Here is a 21,030-nt window from a genome sequence, read left to right on the forward strand (position 1 = left end):
ACTGAAAATTTCTCTGCTATCTTTTTGGCGCCTTTTGAAGACTTTTCTTTTTCAACAAGCCTTTTAAGTTGAGAGCTATCCCAGACTGTCTCTGTGTCAGATTTGCTTAATATGTTTTTAATAATGTTTTTAACCTTTTAAAAAAGTTTTTAAAATGTTTTCAACGCTGTTTTGTCTTAATGTATTTTAAGATTTGTTTTTATGATGTTTTAAAGTGTTTTTAGTGCCTTGTGTGCCTCCCTGGGCTCCTGCTGGGAGGAAGGGCGGGATGCAAATTAAATAAATAAATAAATAAAATTTGTGTCTGTTTCTCCCTAAAATTATTTAATTATTATTGGTTTGTTTGTTAAATTTATATCCTGCCTTTCCTCCCAAAAAGGAGCACAGGGTGGCAAACAAGTGATAAAAACACCACAAACATCTTAAATTAAAAAAAAAAAAATCTTAAAAAACAGTTCCAACACAGACATATACTGGGATCAGGTCTCTACGTAAAGGCTTGTTGAAAGAGGAAGGTCATCAGTAGGTGCCAAAAAGACAAAAGGTGGTGCCTGTCCAATAGTTAAGGGAAGGGAATTCCAAAGGGTAGGTGCCACAACACCAAAGGTCCGCTTCCTATGTTGTGTGGAAGGGACCTTCTGATAAGATGGTATCTGCAGGAAGCTCTCACTGAAGAGTGTAGTGACTGACTGGGTATATAAGGGATAAAATGGTATCCTGGTCCCAAGGTGTATAGAGCTAAAACCAGAACCTTGAACTTGGCCCGGTAGCTAATGGTCAGCCAGTGCAATTCTTTCAGCAGCAGGGTGACATGTTGATGATACCCTCCCCTAGTGAGCAGTCATGTTGCTGCATTTTGCACCAGCTGCAGCTTCCAGACCAACCTCAAGAGCAGGCTCACATACAGCAATCTAGCCTGGAGGTTACCAGTGTGTGGACAACAGTGGTCAGGCTATCCTAGTCCAGAAATAGCCTCAGATGTCTTATCAACTGAAGCTGGTAAAACCGAAGCACTCCTAGCCACTGAGGTCACCTTGGCCTCTAGTGACAAAGATGAATCTAGAAGCACCTCCAGATGACAAAGCTGCTCTTTCAGAAGAAGTACAACCCCATCCAAAGCAGGCAACTGATCGATTATCTGCAATTGGGTACCACCAATCCACAGCACCTCCATCTTGTGAGGATTCAGACTCAGTTTATTGGCCCTTATCCAGCTCATCACAAGGTCCATGTACCGGTCCAGGGCCTCTCCCAATTCAGATGTTAAGAGAAATATAGCTGGGTATCGTCAGTGTACTGCTCACACCTCGCCCCAAATCTCCTGATGACCACTCCCAAAGGCTTCATATAGATGTTAAACAGCATGGGGACAAGATGGTACCCTGTGGCACCCCACAGCACAACTGCCAGCGGCCCAAAAGACAATCACCCATGCTATTCTCTGAAAACAACCTTGGAGGTAGGATTGGAACAGTGCCTCCAAAACCCATATCACCAAGTCTTCCCAGAAGGATACCATGGTAATGGTATCAAAAGCTGCCGAGAGATCAAGTAAGAATAACAGGGTCACACTCCCCCGTCCTTCTCCAGTGCCACACAAGTGGAGCAAGTTACAAAGCTGCACTGAGAGAACATTTGAATTGTTTGACTCTTATTTGCCAATGCTATGGCTGCCAGCATTGGACTGTAACTGAATTGGATTACAGTTTGAGCTTTTGGGGGATAAAGTTGTAAAGGAAGTGCAATGCAATTAGTGTTGAGAGAAAAACGCACAAACCTCTTTCAAGAAGCAGACTGTGGGTTGTGCATGGGTACAGCAAGTTCCGACGATGGACAAGTAGGTTGTTGTAGAGGTCAGCAACAGTGGCAATGGGGCATGGCTGTAGTCACTGGAAAAGCTGTACAAAAACCTAGAATGTGGACCACAGAAGAGAACATAAGGAGGTAGCATATCACAAGTGAGATCAACAAGGTCTTTTTGACACAAGAGCTGCCTTGTTGGATCAGAAAAAGATCAGCCTACATGAGGGATCGACAGTTTCTCTCCGTTTTTCATTTTTCTGATTTTGAATTCAGTTTGCCACATCAATTTGAGATTTTTTAAAAAAATGAAAATCCTCATGAAAATTTGTCAGCATTTCAGGGTGCCTCTTCCCTAATATATACACTTTGTATATAATTTTTGCATACATTTTTCTGGGGGGAAGGATGAGGGTTCTGATGTCCCCTGTTGCTAGGCAAGGGAGAGGGTTCTGGTGACCCATGGGGGAAGGGGGAGGGCTTTGGCAACCTGTGGGGGAAGGGGTCAGCTTTGGTGACCTGTGGGGGGAGCTTTAATGATCCATGGGGGTGGGGTAGCTTTGGTGATGGTAGATGGTGAACAAACTGAGCAGGGGCAGCAGCCCCTAGTATGTGTGTGTGTATATATATAACAAAGCCACATGGACAGCCACATGGAGGGAACCATAGGTTAGTGAGGCATGCTTTGCATAGAGACAGTCCCAGCTGGCATTTCCAGTTAAAAATGAACTCAAGGGTGGAAAAGGATACCCCCCTCCGCAGACAGCTGCTGGCAGAGAGCACAGGTCTTGCTGGATTGACAGACTAACTTGGCATAAGGTAGCTTCAAAGGACGACTTTTGTAAGGACTGTTCTGGTTGGATAATCCGAAGATGGAGAAAGAGTTAGGACCTCTATCAGCTTGCAAAAAGAGGGGGAGGCAGGGAGTGAGTGAGAGAGAAAGGCAAGCAGCATCTATAGCACCCAGACAACAACGAGTGAATGCAGGCAACAGCACGAATGCTGCATATGCTCCAGTGGTGCTTCCCAACAGAAACGCATGAAGTTTGGATGTCGCACAAGTGATAGTGAAACACCAGTGTACATAAACCTAGGGAATTTTGATTGGGCCAGAGATTCTAGATGCACATAGACGGGAGACATGACATCCAGAGTTTGCATGGAGACTTCAGTGTACATGCAACTATTGTGTAATGTGTGGAGGTGCCCTAGTAGACTGTCGTGAGCTGCAGGGTTGCCCACCACTGAGGAAGGCTGATGGCCCAGTCAAGGAGAGGCAAGTACCTCCTGGGTCCTCAGGTAGGCAGGATTGTGAGCCAAGGCAAGGCAAAAGGCAAAACTCAGTACCTTGGAAGAATTAAGCTGTGGGATCAGGACCATGGATAGTGTCCCTGCAGCTGAGACCAGACATCCAAGTTGTCTCAGCAAGACCCTGAGCAATTGGCTGAGTTTTATTGCTGTTGTTATTGGCTGGAGGCCCCTTGTGATGTTCCTGTATTAATGTATATATGGTAAGTGCTGTTTGTATAGGAGATACATGGTAAGTGGAATGAAAGAGGGGGGAGTAAATGGGCAGTAGAATGCTGGATGATTAGCTGAGTGTTTAGAATGGCTGAGAGTATAAATGGAAGGATGACAGTTAAATCTGGGTGGACGTGAGTGGGTTGTTTTGGTGGGTTTTTGAGAGGAGATTGTGTGGAGAGTTGGTGGATGTGAGGAGAGTGTGGAGTTCGGATTAATACTAAGACAAGTACCAGAAATAGATGAAACCATATGCTTATGTGCCTTTATAAAGTAATCTTGTTATCTCTGTTATTTAATAAAAACTATATTTGGTTTACCGAAGGCCTGATCCTTGGCTGGGGTTATACAGACCAGAAGGGAGGGCCAGGTGCTTACCAAGGCTGAAGGGAAACTGTAACAATTGGTGGCAGCGGTGAAGGGAAGAATATAACACCACAAGTATTCAGAGCAAACCAGGATCGTATGCTTTATATATAAAGAGCAAAGGGATTGGGGACAGCTTAAGCACTCAGTCACAGAGGTAACCTGATAGAGAGACTCAGGCAGAGTCTCTGGGAATACTGGTTATAGGACGTGACTGGTGGTGCTGCCTAGTAGGGGGATCTGTTGAGATCTGTGCTAGAGCGGGGAGAGAAACCATAAAAAAGGACAGTCTGGACTGGTGGAGTCCCTGGTGGTGCCTAGTGACAGGCAGTAACCACGAGCAGGTAGGAACCTGACAGGGAGAGCCAGGGAAGGGCGTCACACACCTCCCTTTAAGGGTGGCCTCCTGGCCAGTTGAAGGGATGGAACCTTCTTTTGCAGCTGTTGGTACCTTTGGGCTAAAGAGGCTTCCAGCTGTGGGGATCTCTCCTCAGGGGTCTCTTGAACCCTGGGAGACTGTAGACCAGCCACCAGAATGTGGCAGCAGGGGTGTCTCCTAGGGGATCCAGGGGAGGAGAGGTGGGTTCGGGCAAGTAAATGTGCTGAAGTGTGGCACAATCACAATGCATCCAGCTTTCCATAACTCACCTGTCTTTAAAATCCTTGGGATCCTTTCTGAAGGCCTCACATATTTCCTCATTGGATGGCTCCAAGTATGTAAAGGACTCCTTGGGTGGGTGTTTCAAGGCTGCCAGGCACAGCTTTCGAGGCAGACCTTCCTCAGTACAACAGGCAGCTGTCCCTGGATGCTTAGGAAAAGGGGAATTTGGATCACAGGATTTGGCAGAGAGCGCTGAAGACTGGGGGTGATGGGTGAGAAGAAGAGAGAGAGAAACAAAGAGGGAAAAGTTACATCTTTACCTAGATTCTACTGTCCCTCATACACAAGCATGTGAAAAAGAGTTCAACGCAGGACCTGAGCGCAAGAGCACTCTCCCCTCCTGTGGTTTCCAGCAACTGGTATTCAGAAACATACTGCCTCTAACAGTGGAGGTAGAACATATAGTCATCATGGCTTGTAGCCACTGATAGCCTTGTCCTCCTTGAATTTGTCTCATCCTCTTTTTTTTTTGATATATTTTTTATTTGGGAATATATATAGAAAAAGTATATTTTAAATATTAACTTAATTCATAGACCATATATACAAAGACTAATACTTTTCATATGTGTTTGCTTCCAGTCTATCGCTATCCACTTACAACACAAATACAATACATATTGCTTAACGTTGGTTATTTGATGATAATTAATTGACAAGTTGACAGATCTCGAATCAAGGTATTGTTTTTTCTCCAAAAAGAAAACGAAAAGAAAAAGAAAAACTATTGTAACCATAAGTTATTAAAGGCAGTTGGAACCTGTGTTGTTGTTGTTGTGTTGGTTATATATGTAATAAAACACGACCATTCTGCAGCAGAACTATGTTATTTCTTTTGTTCTCTTACTGCTCTCAGCTGTTGAGTGAGTTTCTCTATAAGCGCTATTTCCCACACTGTATTGTACCATTTCCTAATGTTTAATCCTTTTGCCTCCTTCCAGCATTTAGCTATCAGCATACGTGCTGCTATTAAGAGATACTCAATTTGCTTCTTGTGTAATATGGTTTGATTTTGACCATCAAATTTATTAAGTAATGCCAGTTCCGGTGTTTTTATTACTTTCGTTCCCGTTATATTGGATATTTCTTCAAAGACCTCCATACAGAATCTTTGAATACATTCACATTCCCACCACATGTGAACATAAGATCCTCGTACTCCACATCCTCTCCAGCACACTGGTGAGTAGGACTTATTTATCCTTGCTATTCTGGATGGCATCAAGTACCATTTCTGTAATATTTTAAGTGATACTTCTATGTATTTAGCTGATGTGGCTTTAAAAGGAAATTTCCCCCACATTTTTGTCCAATAATCTTGATCAATTTTAATAGCCCAGTCAGTTTCCCAGCAAATTCGTAGCCCTTGTTGTGATCCCAAATCCTGTTTAAGTAATAATCTGTATAAGGTAGTTATTTGCCCTTTATCTTTTTCTATTGTGTTAACTACCATTCTTTCAAAATCTGTCAAATTTCTAGTGCCTTGCTGTATGACATGTTGCTTTCTGATAAGTGTAGAGAGTTGATACCATGCAAACCATGTAATATTTGAATTCTTCAATGATGTCCTCCAAACAGTCCTAGATATGGGTACTAAGTCAGTGTAATAATGCATTAATCTATAAAGTTGATTATCTTTTAATGCCTTTTTATTTATCCTTCTCTGTTTTAGATAAAAATCCAGGTGTCCACAAATTGGTATCAGTGGAGATATCCCTGGCATCAAAGATTCCTTTCTATATTTCCAGACCTTTAATATAGAAATAATGCTTGTATGTTGTTGTTGTATTCCCTTTTTAATTTCTTTTTTTAAAATAAAAGGTAATACTGTAAGATCTGCGTCTTGGAATAAAGACTTTTCTATACAAACCCAATATATTTCTTGAGAATCATTAATTATGGACATCATATGTCTAAGCTGATAAGCATCATAATATAGTTTCAATAGTGGTATTCCCCGTCCTCCTTCCTCTACCCTCCTATATCTCAAGTTTTTTGGTGTCCTAGGTCTTTTACTTTTAAAGATAAATGTATCAATTGTTGATTGCCATATTTTTTTAAAAAATGCAATATCTATGGGTAATACATAAAACAAGTACTTAAATTTTGGCACCACCATCATCTTTATAACCGATATTTGACTCATTAATGACAAGTTCATTTTATTCCATCTTTTAATATCTGCTATTATTTGATTCCAAATCCTTCCATAATTTAATTGGAAGGATTTGTTCATATTTTTTGAAATTTGAACTCCTAAATAACGAAATGACTTATGAACTAATGGGATTTTAAGTTGATTGCACATACCAATTTGATCTTTAGGAGGTATATTATAACATAACAAATCTGATTTTGTGTAATTGAGTTTCAGTCCTGATGTTTTTTGGAAATGCTCTAATTCTTCTTTAATATATCTTATACTTGTTTGTGGATTTTCTAACATAACTACCATGTCATCAGCATACAGATTTATTAAGTGAGTTTGATTTTTAATTTGCACTCCCTTGATATTATCATTTTTTAAAATTTGTCTGCTAAGAATTCAATTATCAGATCAAATAATAATGGAGATAAAGGGCATCCCTGTTTGGTACCGGATTGAATTTTAAAAGGAGATGTTTCTATATTATTAAATCTTATTGTCGCTGATGCTTCAGTGTAAATTGTTTGTAAAACATGAGAGAATTTTGGACCAAATTTATATACTTGTGGAATATTTAACAAAAAAATTAAGTTTACACTATCAAAGGCCTTATAGAGGTCTAGAGCCAAAATTGCTAATGATGTTTTAGATTTTTTTGCGTACGTAATTACACTCTGTAATCTCCCAATTGGATCTGCTATATGCCTTTTGGGAGTAAACCCAAACTGGTCTGGATGAATTATTTTTCCTATCATAAACTTTAATCTGTTTGCCCATATAGTAGCAAAGATTTTGTAGTCCACATTTAATAATGAAATGGACCGATATGAACCTGGAAGTTCTGGAGCTTTACCAGGTTTTAATAAAAGAATTATCTTTGATTGTTTCCAAGAATCCGGTAGTTGTGTTCCCTGTAATATTGCATTAAAAACTTCCAAAAGTTGTGGAATCAGTAATTCGGCATATGCTTTATAAAATTCAGCTGTAAAACCATCAGGGTCTGGTGCTTTATTGGACTTCAAATTTTTTATTGCATTTTTTATTTCTTCTGCTGATATTGGCTGTTCTAAATATGTTGACTGCTCCCTTGTTAAACTAGTAATCCTACTTTCTTGTTGATACTCTTTTATGAATTCTCTGTTTATATTTGTTCCTTTACATAAATTTTCATAATATTTGGTTAATATTTTCTTCATTTCATTTACACTACAGGTTTTTGTTCCTTCCTTAGTTGTTAAAGCCACAATTCTGTTACTATTTTTCCATTTTTTTACTCTATTTGCTAACATTCTTGATCCTTTTCCATCAAATTCGTAGTATTTTTGTTTGACATAGAGCGGATCTACCATTCTTTTATCAATATCTAGTAAGTTTAGTTCTTTTCTTTTCCATTTTTGTCTAATAACTTGTGAACCAGTGCGTTTATATTGTGCTGGTAGGGCTTCTACAGTTTTTTCTAATTCCGATTTCTGTTTTTTAGTATTATTTCAAATATGACAATTTCTTTAATATACTGCCCTCTAATTACTGCTTTCATACAATCCCATCTCGCCCCTTCTGAGGTGTCATTAGTATGATTTTCTCTGAAATAGTTTACTATTCCCTCCTGTATTCTACTTTTACATTCCTGTCGTGCTGTTAGGATAGGGTGTAATCGCCATATTGGTGTTGTTTTTTCTTTGGCACACATTGCCATCTCCAAGAGCACTGGGGCATGCTCAGATATGTTTATTTGGCCTATATGCATTCTGACTAACCATGGTAGTATGTGACCATTATTGTATCCAATCTCGAGAATGAACCATGGGGTCGTGAGTAAAATGAATGTGCGTAGTCTTTTGGGTAGAATTCTGCCCATGTTTCATGGAGTTCATATTTTTGTAAGATTTTCATGCATTTCATTACTTGCTTATGATGTTGAGATTCATCTCTAGTTTGTTTAATATTTTTCATATCTCTAACTACTACTGCACCTTGTAAATTCCAATTGATGTCCCCTCCTATCAATAATACTGTTTCTGTAAATTTATGTAGTTTCCTTAGGGTTCTGTCTAAAAAAGTAAGTTGATTTGTGTTTGGGCTGTATATTGACGCTAATGTAATTTTTGTTAGTCCATTCAAAATTCCTTCCACAAAAATAAATCTTCATTCCTTATCTTTCATTATTTTTGTCTCTTTGAAGTCAATTTCGGTCTTGATTAAAATTGCTACCCCTCTTGCTTTGCAAGATCCTTTAGCTATAAATATTTTCCCCCATTGTTTACTGTTGAATACACCATCCTTTGAAGTTGCCTTATGAGTTTCTTGTAACATCATTATTTTTGGCTTCAGATCCCTGATCAGTTTAAACATCCTAGCTCTTTTTATAACACTGCCTAACCTTTTAATGTTAAATGGGACTGTTTTTAAATCAGCTGTGGAGATTGCCTGTTAAAGTGTTTATTCCTTTCTCAGGTTTCTTTTTTAATATCCTTCCCTTTAATCTTCCCCTACCAACTGACCTCCCCACTCCCTCCTTCCCAACTGAATTAGATTCAACCATTAGATTAACAGATAATAAGCACGGCAACCAACCTTCCCCCCACCAAAGAGAAAAAAAATCTAATAAAAAAGATATATAATCTGTGTTTGCAGAAGGACAAAAAAGGGGGAAAAACTCTGTGGGGTGAACCCGCTCTGAACATCCCAGTAAGGATGGAGTGTGCTCAGTGGCCACAGAAAGACTGTTGGAGGGGAAAAAATTGAAAACAGCAGTGGTGGGGATGGGATGGGAAGGCATTTCCTGGAAGACGGCATGGCCAGCTGGCTAGCAGGAATCCCACACAGGGATGCGTCACTGCAACATTTTGTTGCAGGCCCCATTTGTTCCTTCAAATAACAAGTGAGCCACGATGACCTCGAAAATGAGAAAGGTTCGATATGCCTATACAATGAGGGATGCTTGCAGAAACATACCTCCGTGGTGTAGCATTCTGGATCAGCTCCTTCAGCGCAACATTTTTCTGCAAGAGCAACAATCTCCTGCACAATACTGTTGACTTCCTCAAATGTGGCATTGCAATATTTCCTGCTGTTCAAGACAATTGCTCTGTGAACAAGCAGGAGGGCAAGATTCATTATAATACTCCAGGAAATTATTCTGCTCTGACCATTCTCTCCCCCTTTAATCATGTTAAATTATGAAGGATTCAACACAGTTAAAATAAAATGACAGCCCTGTATATTAAGATCAGAGCTGGGCCAACAAGAACAGCAACGATTTATGTTCTTTCCTCCCTAACCCTAACCCTTTTAGGGCACAGTCCAGACCCAAGATCTGCCAGCATGAGTCAGTTAGGATCTGGTAGATCTCCGGCTCAGCCCACTGGTTCCCAGCTGACCTGGGCTCAGCTGGAGATCTACTGGCTTAACTCGCTCATCCTGGCTCAGTTGGGGCTCAGAGGAGTGAGCTGAGACTGGTGTAATTTAGGCTGATGTAAACCCTGAAAAATGGGTGTTCTGGGGGAGTGGGGTGGTGGTGGAACCAGGGAGGGGAGCTTAAACTGGATCCTAACTCTGTTCAGCTCAGTCATGTAACCTGGCAACCCAGCTGAACGTACACCAATGTAATTCAAACTCTATTTGGCAGGCTTCTTTACCTTTGCCAGGCTCAGCCAGCAGTAGCCTCGCTCCTGAATGGGGTTTGGATCTGGCGTACTTTACGCCAGCTTAGCTTAAGCCGGCGTAAATTGTACCGGCTTCCATCACTCAGGATTGCTCTGTTAGAATCACACACCCCTCCCCCTCCCCCAGCTCTTAACTTAGATTTTGAGACATCAACTCATAGCTCTAGATGGACTCTACACTGCCCGTGGTAATAATCACAATGCCCTTCCTGGGTTCTTTTGCATTTTGCATCATTGAATTCTACAATGAATTGTGTGGTTATATTGTGGGGAATAAGTTGTGCGATCCCCAAATACTCCACTAACGTGTGTGAAAGTTTTCTGGAGGGCTGAAGAGCCTAGACCAGCCTTTCCCAACTAGTGGGCCACCAGATGTTGTTGGACCACAACTCCCATCAACCTCAGCCAGCATTGCCAATGGTCAGGAAAGATGGGAATTGTGGTCCAACAACATCTGGTGGCCCACTAGTTGGGAAACGCTGGCCTAGACCAATTTTGAGCATAGGTTCATATCATTCTAAGGCAGGTAAGAGGAACCTCTGGCCCTTCAGATGCTGGTGGGCTTTAACTCCCATTAGCCTCAACCAGCATGGCCAGTGGCAATGTATGGCAGGTGCTGCAGTCCAACAAACTCTGGAGGTTCTTAAAGCCTGTTCTAAGGAACCGTGGGAAAAGCCAGTAATATAAGCAATAATCCTAGCTTCACTAATTACACACCTTATTGTTAGCACCAGCTACTATTTTACTGATCCAAGAAGACAAACTCTGAGCCTAAAAAGCCATTTCATTCCATATTCTGGCAGGCTTCACCCAAATTATATCCAGGCTCCTTGAACCACAAAACTCCTCCAAGCGCCCCCTCTAGTTCATCAGGTTCTGCTCTGGCCCTCTGCCCCTCCCCGAGTCAGTATTTTTGAAACCATAAGTGCAGCCCAGTTCAGAAACAGTTGGGTATTTGATCTCTCCTTTTACAACTTGAGTTTCCAATTGTTAGCATGTGTCCTGGATGCCAGCAAGGCTGAACACAAGGACACTGAATTGGTTGTGCGGTGTCTTCAAAATACATACATAGAACGGAATTTTTCTTTCCCCAAGACGCTGAATTCTTGACAGATTTTATCCCTCATGTAATCCCGTCCTGAAAAACAAAACAGAAGAGACAGTAATTAATTCAAAATCCCAGTTACATTTCAAAGAGTGAGAAACAAAAGGAATAACATTCTGAACCTTGTTTTATTAAGAAAAGAAAAAAGATCCTGAGCTTCAATGAAACACAGATGCTTTCGATGGCCAGAACTGTTCTAATTTCACCTCTTATGTTTTATTGAACTGATTTCTTTGACCAGAAGCTAAACTTGGCTGCTTCACAGTTCCAGAACCCCACTGCTTATTGATTCTGTCCCAAGCGCTCTCCTCCCTCCATTTTTTTTTGAAAACTGCATTTAAATTGATTGGTTCTGTATTGATGCAAATGCACACATTTCCTTTTTTAAAAAAAAAAGTATAAATGTATGTCAATGATATGACCATCAAAGGCTGCATGCTCAAATGTTCCTTCACCTTAGATATGGGGGAGAAATTTGCTTCAGTTTGCATTTAAAGCGGAATCTACCAAATCCGCACTTTCCAAAACAAGATGAGAACCAAAACACAACCATCCTTCGAAATTTACAATCTGAATTTTGCAATGCAGTTCGCCAACCAATGTTTACAAAAATGTATATATTAGGGGAAAGAGTACATAAAAATGAATAATGAGTGAAAACAACATAGAAAAATGCATTATATTAGGAGAAATTGCTTGCCAAGTGTGCACATTACTTAAAACTGCACGCAAAAAATTGTTTGAGAAATTCTCGCTAAATTGCGGAAGAATTTTCTTGAAGATTTCTTTTTTTAAATAAAAAGGAATCCACAAATTGCTGCAGAAATGGGGAGGACTGAATTTAAGATTGGAAAAATGAGAAGCTGAGAGAATTGAAACTGACAGATCTTTCCATCCCTACTTCATATTGAAAAGAAATAGGAGGAGGAACATGTAAAATTAGCTCTTAAGGGGAGAAGTCCAGGCTGGGACCCTTCTCCCTGGAATGTTCGCTTTCCGGAAGCAGTGAGTATTTGGCATAGGGCAGAATTCATGCAGGCAACCTGCAGGAAAGGTGTAACACATTTTTCTCCCTCTCATAATGCTAGAATCTGGGGCCATCCAGTTAAACTAAATGTTTCACAGTAAGGCAGGATGTTTCTGAACACCAGTTGCTGGAAACCACAGGAAGGGAGACTGCTCTTGCACTCAGTTCCTGCTTGTGGGCCTCCAATGAGCATCTGGCTGGCCCTTGTGAGAACAGGACGCTGGACTAGATGGTCTATTAGTCTGATGTAGCAGGGCTCTTTTGGAAGATGGACTAAAGAAATTACTTCTTCACACAGCAGATAAACTATGAAATTTGCTCCCCTAAGATGTGGAGAACTAGACAAAGTCATGGAGGGTAGGGCTATCATGATGGTTGTATGCGGCCTCCATTATCAGCCATCTGTGAAAGTACATCACACCTGACGTGAGTGGGGTGACCCGCAATGCTTTTCAAAACTTGACTCTCACTGTCAAAGAGGTGCCCACAAATGCCCTGTTCATTCTGCCCTCCCCCAAATTCCTGAAAGGTCACCTGATTGATAATGGCAGAGCTTAAACATCCCTAGAGCATTCTTCCGGTAACATCAGGTTAGAAACAATTTCTGCTCTGGATGGTGGCTTACCCTTTTGGAGAGACACGTCTCGGCTTAAAGGCAGCTTACTGCTTTAATGAATGCTGCTGAGTATTTATGGCACTGAAAATGGGGCTTGATAATCACCTAGGGGAAGATATTTTATACTGAGCCCACCCCTCTTATTTTTCCTCTCCAGGCTCCCCATTTCCTTAATGTTTCCCTTGACTCCTCTTGATTTATTGAAAGCATTAGGACTGGGAAAAGCAATGCAATGCAATGCATCACATCCTAGCATGGCTTTATTATTACTTGTTCCCTCCTCACGCCACAGTTTGGAAATCAAGATGTTATGTTCTAGGAGCAAAGCTGAGAATTTTTAGTAGAAATGACTGTTTGTGGAGAGAATGAATGCAGAACAATGAAGGGATGATTCTGTGCTCTCTCTGGATCTCCAGACTGTCACTGTTTTACAGAAGGGATTTAAGTGCATCCTGGAACTTTATCTTTGTGCAAAAGGTCTCTGGCAAAATCTAATTTTAAAAAAAGAATTTGATTTCTTGCATTTTGGAAAGTGACAGTGGAATGCATTGAAAAGTGTGGGATGAATAAAAGATTAATGGGGAGACGTAAGTCAAGTTGAATGGAGGACGAATACTCGTCGTCATATAACCTCCCTGCAGAACAAATGTGGTGTGGTGTTTAGAGTTTCAGACTGGGAACTGAAAGACCAGGATTCAAATACCCACTCAGCCATGAAGCTCGCTGGATGACCTTCTCAGTCACTATCTCTCAGCCTAACCTACCTCACAGGGTTGTTGTGAAGATAAAATCAGGAGTGGGAGAACCATGTTTGTTTGTCACCTTGAGCTCTCTGGAGGAAAGGTGGGATATAAGTGTAATGTAATGATGATGATGATGATGATGATGATAATCATCATCATAATCAGAAATAATCTAATCTCCACGGAAGCTTTGTGCAAGCAAATCAGGACGAAAGCTTAAGAAATAGGTTGCCTGGAGGAGCCCCCAGGTGGTCAAATCTCAACTGAAAGGCTGTTGGCTTAAAGGAAGGAAAAGGGAGTCCTTCTTCAAACAATGCATATTCAGGCCATGGAATTCATGGCCAGCTCTGAGATATTTACAGGACTTTTGAAAGGATTGCACATATTATTTAGTTATTTATAAAATAAAATTTTATAAATAAAATAAATAATATTTGATGCGTTTGTTAGACGCCTTTCAAAATACAGCATTTTCCCCAAGACAGCCTGCAGTCTGATAAAATCAGCTAAAAGAAATAGGGTGATATCCAATATATTAGCCATAAGCAGAATATGAAATTAATGACAAATTAAATACAATTAATGACAAGTCATATACAATAACACTCCATGCAACAGGACTGGGGAATATTGTTCTGCTCAAGGGCCGCATTCCCTTCTAGGCAACCTTCCAAGGGCCACATGCCAGTAGTGGGCAGGGCCAGAGGGGAAAGTGGGCGGAGAAACAGAAGTACATTTTACCTTTGCACAGTAGGTTAGTCTCAACAGTATAGTGGCAAATTCAGAAGTTCAGGGTCCCTTCATGTTAGTCACAGGCATGCTGCCCCCCCTGCTTTTTTTGCTGCAGGGTTGAGAATGAGATCCTTCTTAATGCCTAGGAACCAATAAGCATGAAAGAGGAGAGTGTTCGCTATTCAGAAGAGTCCTCTCAGTGTTTTACTCACCTCCTTTTACTCTGATTGGCTCCAACCAGCAGGAAAGGACAAGAAGCATGTCAGAAGACTCTTCTCAGTGGCTAACATGTCCCCTTTTCATAGGATACATCGGGACCCTGCTGGGACCCTGCTCCCAAAAAGGTCAAGGGTCTAAGACCCCCAGAGATCCCTGCACAACTACACCCCTGGTTAGTTTCCACCCACACTCACCCTCCGTCTATTTTCCGTCCGTACAAGCAAAAGGCATTACAGGTAAGCAAAAGAGAAGCAATCCTAAGCTGTTGTACTGTGTGCGCAGAAGGACCCCAATATCAGCCCCCAATATCTCCACTCAAAAGGGCTTCAGGGAGCAGGAATGGGAAAGCCCCCCCCCACTGCAGCCAAGACAGAGAAGACTGGCCTAGATCAGGGGTGGATAATAGCCCAAGGGCCACATTCCCTTGTGGGCAAACTTCAGGGGCCACATTCCAGAGGCAAAAGTGGGTGGAGCAACAGAGGTTCTACCTTTGCCCGGTAGGCTAGTTTCTACCCACTCCTGCACACCCCTCTCTGCCCTCAACATTCCTGGCAGGCAAAAGCACTTGGGGGGTGTTAAGCAGGTGTGGTCTGGGGAGAGTTCTGAGGGTCAGGCAGAAAGGCCTGGAGGGCCACATTTGGCCCCTGGGCTGAGGTTCCCCAGGCCTGCCGTGTGATAATAATAAGCAGGAAACAATACAGCCAGAGCGTCCATTTTAGCAAGCCACCCAACACAGAGGCTGAAAGAAACTAGCAAAGAGAAACAGATGGGGTGGAAATTAAGCATAGATATTGAGTTAATCTGTATACATTTGGAAAACAAGCATTTTAGAGAAAAGACTGAGAAAGCAAATACATACATACACATCACTGTGATTAACCAAACAGAGGTTTTTATTATATTAACAAAATGTTTCAGCTTCCGCCTTCATCAGCTGCTAACATACAAATGCTGTGCCAAGGTGGCAGTTATAGAGCTTTGAGGATGGAATGCTCAGAGGGGCTTCATTTGCAGAAGCTAAGTAGTGGTGGTACTGTCCTGCAGGTTCAGGCCATGTGGTGCCAATGTGTCCAGAGAGTATATCCAAAAGTTCTCCCTTTTAATCAATGCTGCTGGATCTGTTGGCATCTCTATCGCTGTTATAGAAAAGTCCAACAGACTGTAGCCCACAGTGCTGAAATGTGTTGCAACTGGTTGCTCCACTTTCTTTTGTCAAGATTGCCAACTTGAGTTTTCTGAAGTGTGTGCACAGGTCAGTTGTAGTTTTTCCTACATACCAGATATGAAATCCTGGTAAAACAATAAAAACCGCTGTTTTGTTAATCACAGTTACATGCATATATTTTTAGGTGATTAACGGAATCCTTATAAAGCTGGTATAGCACAGTCGGGAGGAGACCCTGGCTGGGAGTCCAGAGTCTGTGAGTTCAAATCCCTGCTCGTGTCTCCTGGGTGTCAAGGACCAGCTCAAGATCACCCCCCCACAGGGCCGGATTATCCATTAGGCTTAGTAAGCTGAAGCCTAGGGGCCTGGAGCTCTTGGGGGCCCGGGGGCACTGGCCTGAGGGCCCCTGGAGCTACAGGGGGCCCTCCGCTCTCCTTCTGCGATCCGTGGAAGCATCCGTGGACCGCCATCCCCCTGCTATCCCCCCTGCTTTAAATACCTTTCTGTTGTTTTTTGTGGTGCGCAGATTTGCCATCAATAAAGATGGCAGCCAAGGTTTCCTTAAGGGGCTGAAGCCTCTGCTACCATCTTGGCTGATGGCACGCATGCATGGTACACGTGTGCGTAGCTGCCATCAACAAAGATGGCAGCAGAGGCTTCAGCTCCTTAGGGAAACCTCGACCGCCATCTTTATTGATGGCGAACCTGCGCACGCCGCAAAAAAAAATGGAAAGGTAGGTGAAGCATGGGGATAGGGGCCCCCAAACACCAATCAGCCTAGGGGCCCTCCTCAGCTTAATCCGGCCCTGCGGTGAGTAGCTCAGGGGTTACATGCCCTGCCACCTGTGCAGCCGTGGTCAAGCTGCTGAGTCCCAAGGAGCCCAGTTGCCCCCCAGCTGGCAGTTGCGGACAAGGAGGGGGCTGGCTTGTGCAGCTGTGGCAAGCTGAGCAGGCCCTAGCCAGCTGGAGAGGACTAGCCTCAGAGGGAGGCAATGGTAAACCTCCTCTGAATACCATTTACCATGAAATCCCTATTCATAGGGTCACCAAAAGTCGGGATCACTGGCTAGGCTTCATCTTGAGTACTGCGTCCCGTTCAGGACACCGCACTTTAAGAAGGATGCAGGCTGGAACAGGTTCAGAGGAGGGCAACAAGGATGATCAAGGGACTGGAAACAAATTCCTATGAGGAGAGACTGAAAGAATTGGGCATGTTTAGCCTTAAGAAGAGAAGACTGAGGAGAGAGCACTCTTCAAGTACAGTAGGGCCCCGCTTTTTGGCATCCCGCTTCTCAGTGTCCCGCTAATATGGTGGTTTTCTTTGGGGTTGGAGGAAGGGGGCCATGGGCGTGCATCCGGACCGAGGGATTGAGGGACCATGACTGGGCAGGCAGATGCGAGCGGTGGAGTGGGAACTGGGTGGGTCCAGAAAACTGCAAGCGGGGAGGACAGAGGGGGCACGGGCCCATTCTGCAATGAGCGGTGTGGCCTGCTGGCAACAGTGGCACCGAGTCTGCCAACGTGTAGGAAGTGGCCGGGTTCTCCCCTGGGACTTTTAAGGTAAACAATGTGTGTACAACAGCCTGCCCTGGGCCCTTGCACCCGCACACACACCCCACTTACCTACCTACTTACCAGGCAGGTGGGGGCGGGAAGTTGGGCGGGTGAATGAGCGATCGAGCAGGGGGAGAGTGAGCGGGTTTGGGCGGGCAGCTCCCTCCCTGCGATCCGCAGCAGGGAGCCTGCTGTGGAAGGGGAGCACTACTCCCCCACCATAATGAGGGTGAGCGAGCGAGCGAGCGGGGATGGGTGGGGGGATGGCGAGTATGTGGGGGGAGAGGACGAGTGAGCAAGCAGGCAGGGGGGAGGGTGAGCAGGCGAGAATGAGCAAGGGAGCCAGCGGAGGCTTTTATATGCATTCGCAAGTGGAAACAAATGCTATGTTCCACTTTTTGGCGATTTTCGCTTTTCGGTGGGAGTCTGGAACCTAACCCGCCATATGAGTGGGGCCCAACTGTACATGAAAGGTTGCCACACAGGGGAGGGCCAGGATCTCTTCATATATATATGAAGTAAGAATCAAAACTGAAATAATAGCAACAGTCATAGTGTCATCCAGATATTCACCACAGTATCTTTAACAAACATAAAGGAGCGTATGAAAAGCAGGCTCCAGTCCTTGAAATGAATGGGCAAGGAAGTTGAGAGAAAGAGAGGGTTATTAATTCAGTAGGGAATGAAAAGAGAAGAAATGGATGCAGAACAGAGTATCCCTAATATCCAGTTTGAAGGTGCATTACTTGAGTCTATAAATAAATAAACAGAAGCAATCCATTAACTGCCAAAAGCCGTGAGTAGCAGGTTGGATTCTTAATATATATATATATATATACCGAAAGAAACTTACAATGAGCACAAAATATTGCCAAACAAGTTGGTTCAATAAGTAAGGATGGGTGACCATCACCCTTTCAGATGTTGATGGACTCCATCCCTCATCATCCGCAGCCACCATGGCCAATGGCCAAGGATGATGGGAACTGTAGTCCAATAGTATCTATCTGGAAGGCCTGATCCCTGCTCTATAGCTATACAAGTGTGAAATGTTGACATTTGTTCACAGTTAGTATAGATGGATAGATAGATGATGGTATTAAAGTGGAAAGGAAAATGTCCAGTAGTATGATCCTAATGCAATCCTATGTATGTTTATTCAGAAGTAAGTCCCACTAGGGACCCTGTCTTTACTATTTTGTATTGTTGCATGCTTCCCATTTCCCGAGTGGTGAGAAGGTTCAGAGATCACAGAACCCAGGTTTGACCTCTCCTAGGTCTTTTCACTGCAGCTTCACCTTCCCACCTGGCACCTGCCTCTCCCTGCCCCCTAACAGTGTCCCTGGCTCACCAACCCAACAAACACATGGCATTCTAGGACTATCTCCTCCTGACTCAGGCAAAGCCAGGATCCCCCTGGTTCAGGCTTTCAGTTCAGGCTTTGGCTGAATCTGGTGCACAGCCCTAGCTTTTTTTGGTGTGTGTAATATATGCTTAATTTACAAAAATGCAACTGGAGGCCAGACAGAGGCAAGCCACACTCTTTCCAGACAGCTGACTTACCATGACACATCACATCCCCAGGATGTGATCTGGCTGGCACCACCATTTGGTAGAGTGAAGCAACTGCCTCAGGTGGCAGGCAGGTACCAGCACTGAGCTGCTGGTGTGCAGAGATGTGTGTGCGACGTGGCCTGCCCTGCACCCCTAAGCCAGGAATGGGGAACCGTGTCCCTCCAGATGTTGGTGGACCACAACTCCCATCATCCTTGACCATTGGCTATGCTGGCAGGGGCTGATGGGAGTTGGAGTCCAACATCTGGAGGGCCACAGGTTCCCCATGCCTGCACTAAGCTATCCCACTACCTTCAGGTATGGTAGAGGATGCTGTCCCATCATCAGCGCTGAAGTGATATTCAGCCACCAGTTCATTTGGTTTTGGTACATGGAAAGTGTCCTTGTGTTGGGTGCCTTCATCTTGCAGCTCTCTCTCCCTCCCTCCCTCTCCAAAACTGTTTTGTTCCCATGCACATAACTCTTATATCAGCCTTCTCCTCTTTGCTAGGTGAGGTGTGTTCCTTCCCCCAATCTCTGATGGCTTTCATATTCCAGAGATATCTATAAAAAAAACTCATCTTGCTTCCCATTAAAAAACAACAACCTACTGGCCATTCTGGAAGGGCCTTGTCAGTGATGGCCCCTTGATTCTGAAACTCCTTCCCTATGGAAGTATAGATGGCCCTGACTCTTCAAATATTTTTAAACAGCATGTTTCAGGCTGTTTTTCTTAATGGAGGTACTTGTTTTTGATCTGGAGACCTGTTTTTGAGTGGATGGCATTTTGATATTGCTGTTTCATTTATTGTAAGTGGCATGTGCTTTCAAACACTTTCCCTTTTAACATCATCATCATCATCATGTCACTTGTTACCCAAGAGACCTGAAACATTGTTAAAAATAAAAGTAAACACACTATACCATAGAAACTAAACAATAAAGCACAACAATCTCCCATACAGCCACAGAACGCTTTGGCAGCACACTGACACAAACAAGTTTAGCTTCTAAATGTTTTGTTTCTGATTGTTGCTGTGCTTTGATGAGATGTAAGGAAAAACTAGCCCACCAATACATTTGTAATTAAAGCATAAAATAAAAAATTAAGAAGCAAATCCCATATGCTGATCAGGCATTGCTTTCAGGCAAAACCATAGTGATCCGGCTTATTCACAGTATTCAAGACAGCAAACTCACAACAACATCATATTACTTTCAGACGGTGGTGGCCTCAAGTGCCGTCAGACCCGGTTGGTATTGTTGCTTGTTGTCAGCTAGAACCCTTTTTCCAGACATGTCATTTTTAAAGGCTTTGAAGTAATGTTTTGAAATGGTTGCTTTTTAATGATGCTGTATATTGTTTATTTATTTATTTATTTTATTACATTTTTAGACCGCCCTATAGCAATAAGCTCCCAGGGCGGTGTACAGCATAATAAAACAGGTTAAAATACAAGTGGATGTAAATACAATACACAATAAAACATAATTAAAAATTTTCAATTTTAAATTCAAATTTTAAAATTTTTAAAATGCCTGGGCGAAGAGGTAGGTCTTCCATGTACTGGGCAAGGATCTGAAAACAGGTGTATACATGCCCAGGGCCGGTTCTAAGGGGTGGCCAGGTGGGTCACTGGTCCAAGGGCCCCTGGAGCTATGGGGGGTCCTCCACTCTCCTTCCGCGATCAGCGGAAGCATCCGCAGACCGCCATCCCCCCGCTTTACCTACTCTTCTGTTGTCTTTTGCGGTGTGCAGATTTGCCATCAATCAAGATGGCGGCCAAGGCTTCCCCAAGGGGCTGAAGCCTCTGCCGCCATCTTGGCTAATGGCACGCATGCATGTTACACGCATGTGTTGCTGCCATCAACAAAGATGGTGGCAGAGGCCCCAGCCCCCCAGGGAAACCCTGGCCGCCATCTTGATTGATGGCAAACCTGCACGCACTGCAAAAAACAACAGAAAGGTAGGTGAAACGTGGGGATAGCAGGGGATGATGGTGGGCGCGAAAGCTCCTGTCTTGCGGTCCACAGATGCTTGTTTTGCAGCCACAGCTGTATGCATGTATGCTGTATAGAGCCAGTGTGGCATAGTGGTTAGTGTGTTGGACTACGACCTGGGAGACCAGGGTTCAAATCCCCACACAGCCATGAAG

The 21,030-nt window shown here is 43.2% G+C and overlaps 1 protein-coding gene across 1 annotated transcript in view; it reads right to left on the reverse strand.

The window, feature by feature from the left end:
- GC (GC vitamin D binding protein) overlaps nucleotides 1-21,030 on the reverse strand; it is a 61,427-nt gene that overhangs the window by 25,172 nt on the left and 15,225 nt on the right. The window contains exons 2-5 of the mRNA XM_061583425.1: nucleotides 11,228-11,297; nucleotides 9,450-9,582; nucleotides 4,336-4,547; nucleotides 1,778-1,910 (exon numbers count right to left, since the gene is read on the reverse strand). Coding sequence (XP_061439409.1) covers nucleotides 1,778-1,910; nucleotides 4,336-4,547; nucleotides 9,450-9,582; nucleotides 11,228-11,297 — 548 coding nt within the window. The remainder of the gene's footprint in view (nucleotides 1-1,777; nucleotides 1,911-4,335; nucleotides 4,548-9,449; nucleotides 9,583-11,227; nucleotides 11,298-21,030) is intronic.

Source organism: Rhineura floridana, chromosome 9, assembly GCF_030035675.1.
Source record: "Rhineura floridana isolate rRhiFlo1 chromosome 9, rRhiFlo1.hap2, whole genome shotgun sequence".
Taxonomy (NCBI): domain Eukaryota; kingdom Metazoa; phylum Chordata; class Lepidosauria; order Squamata; family Rhineuridae; genus Rhineura; species Rhineura floridana.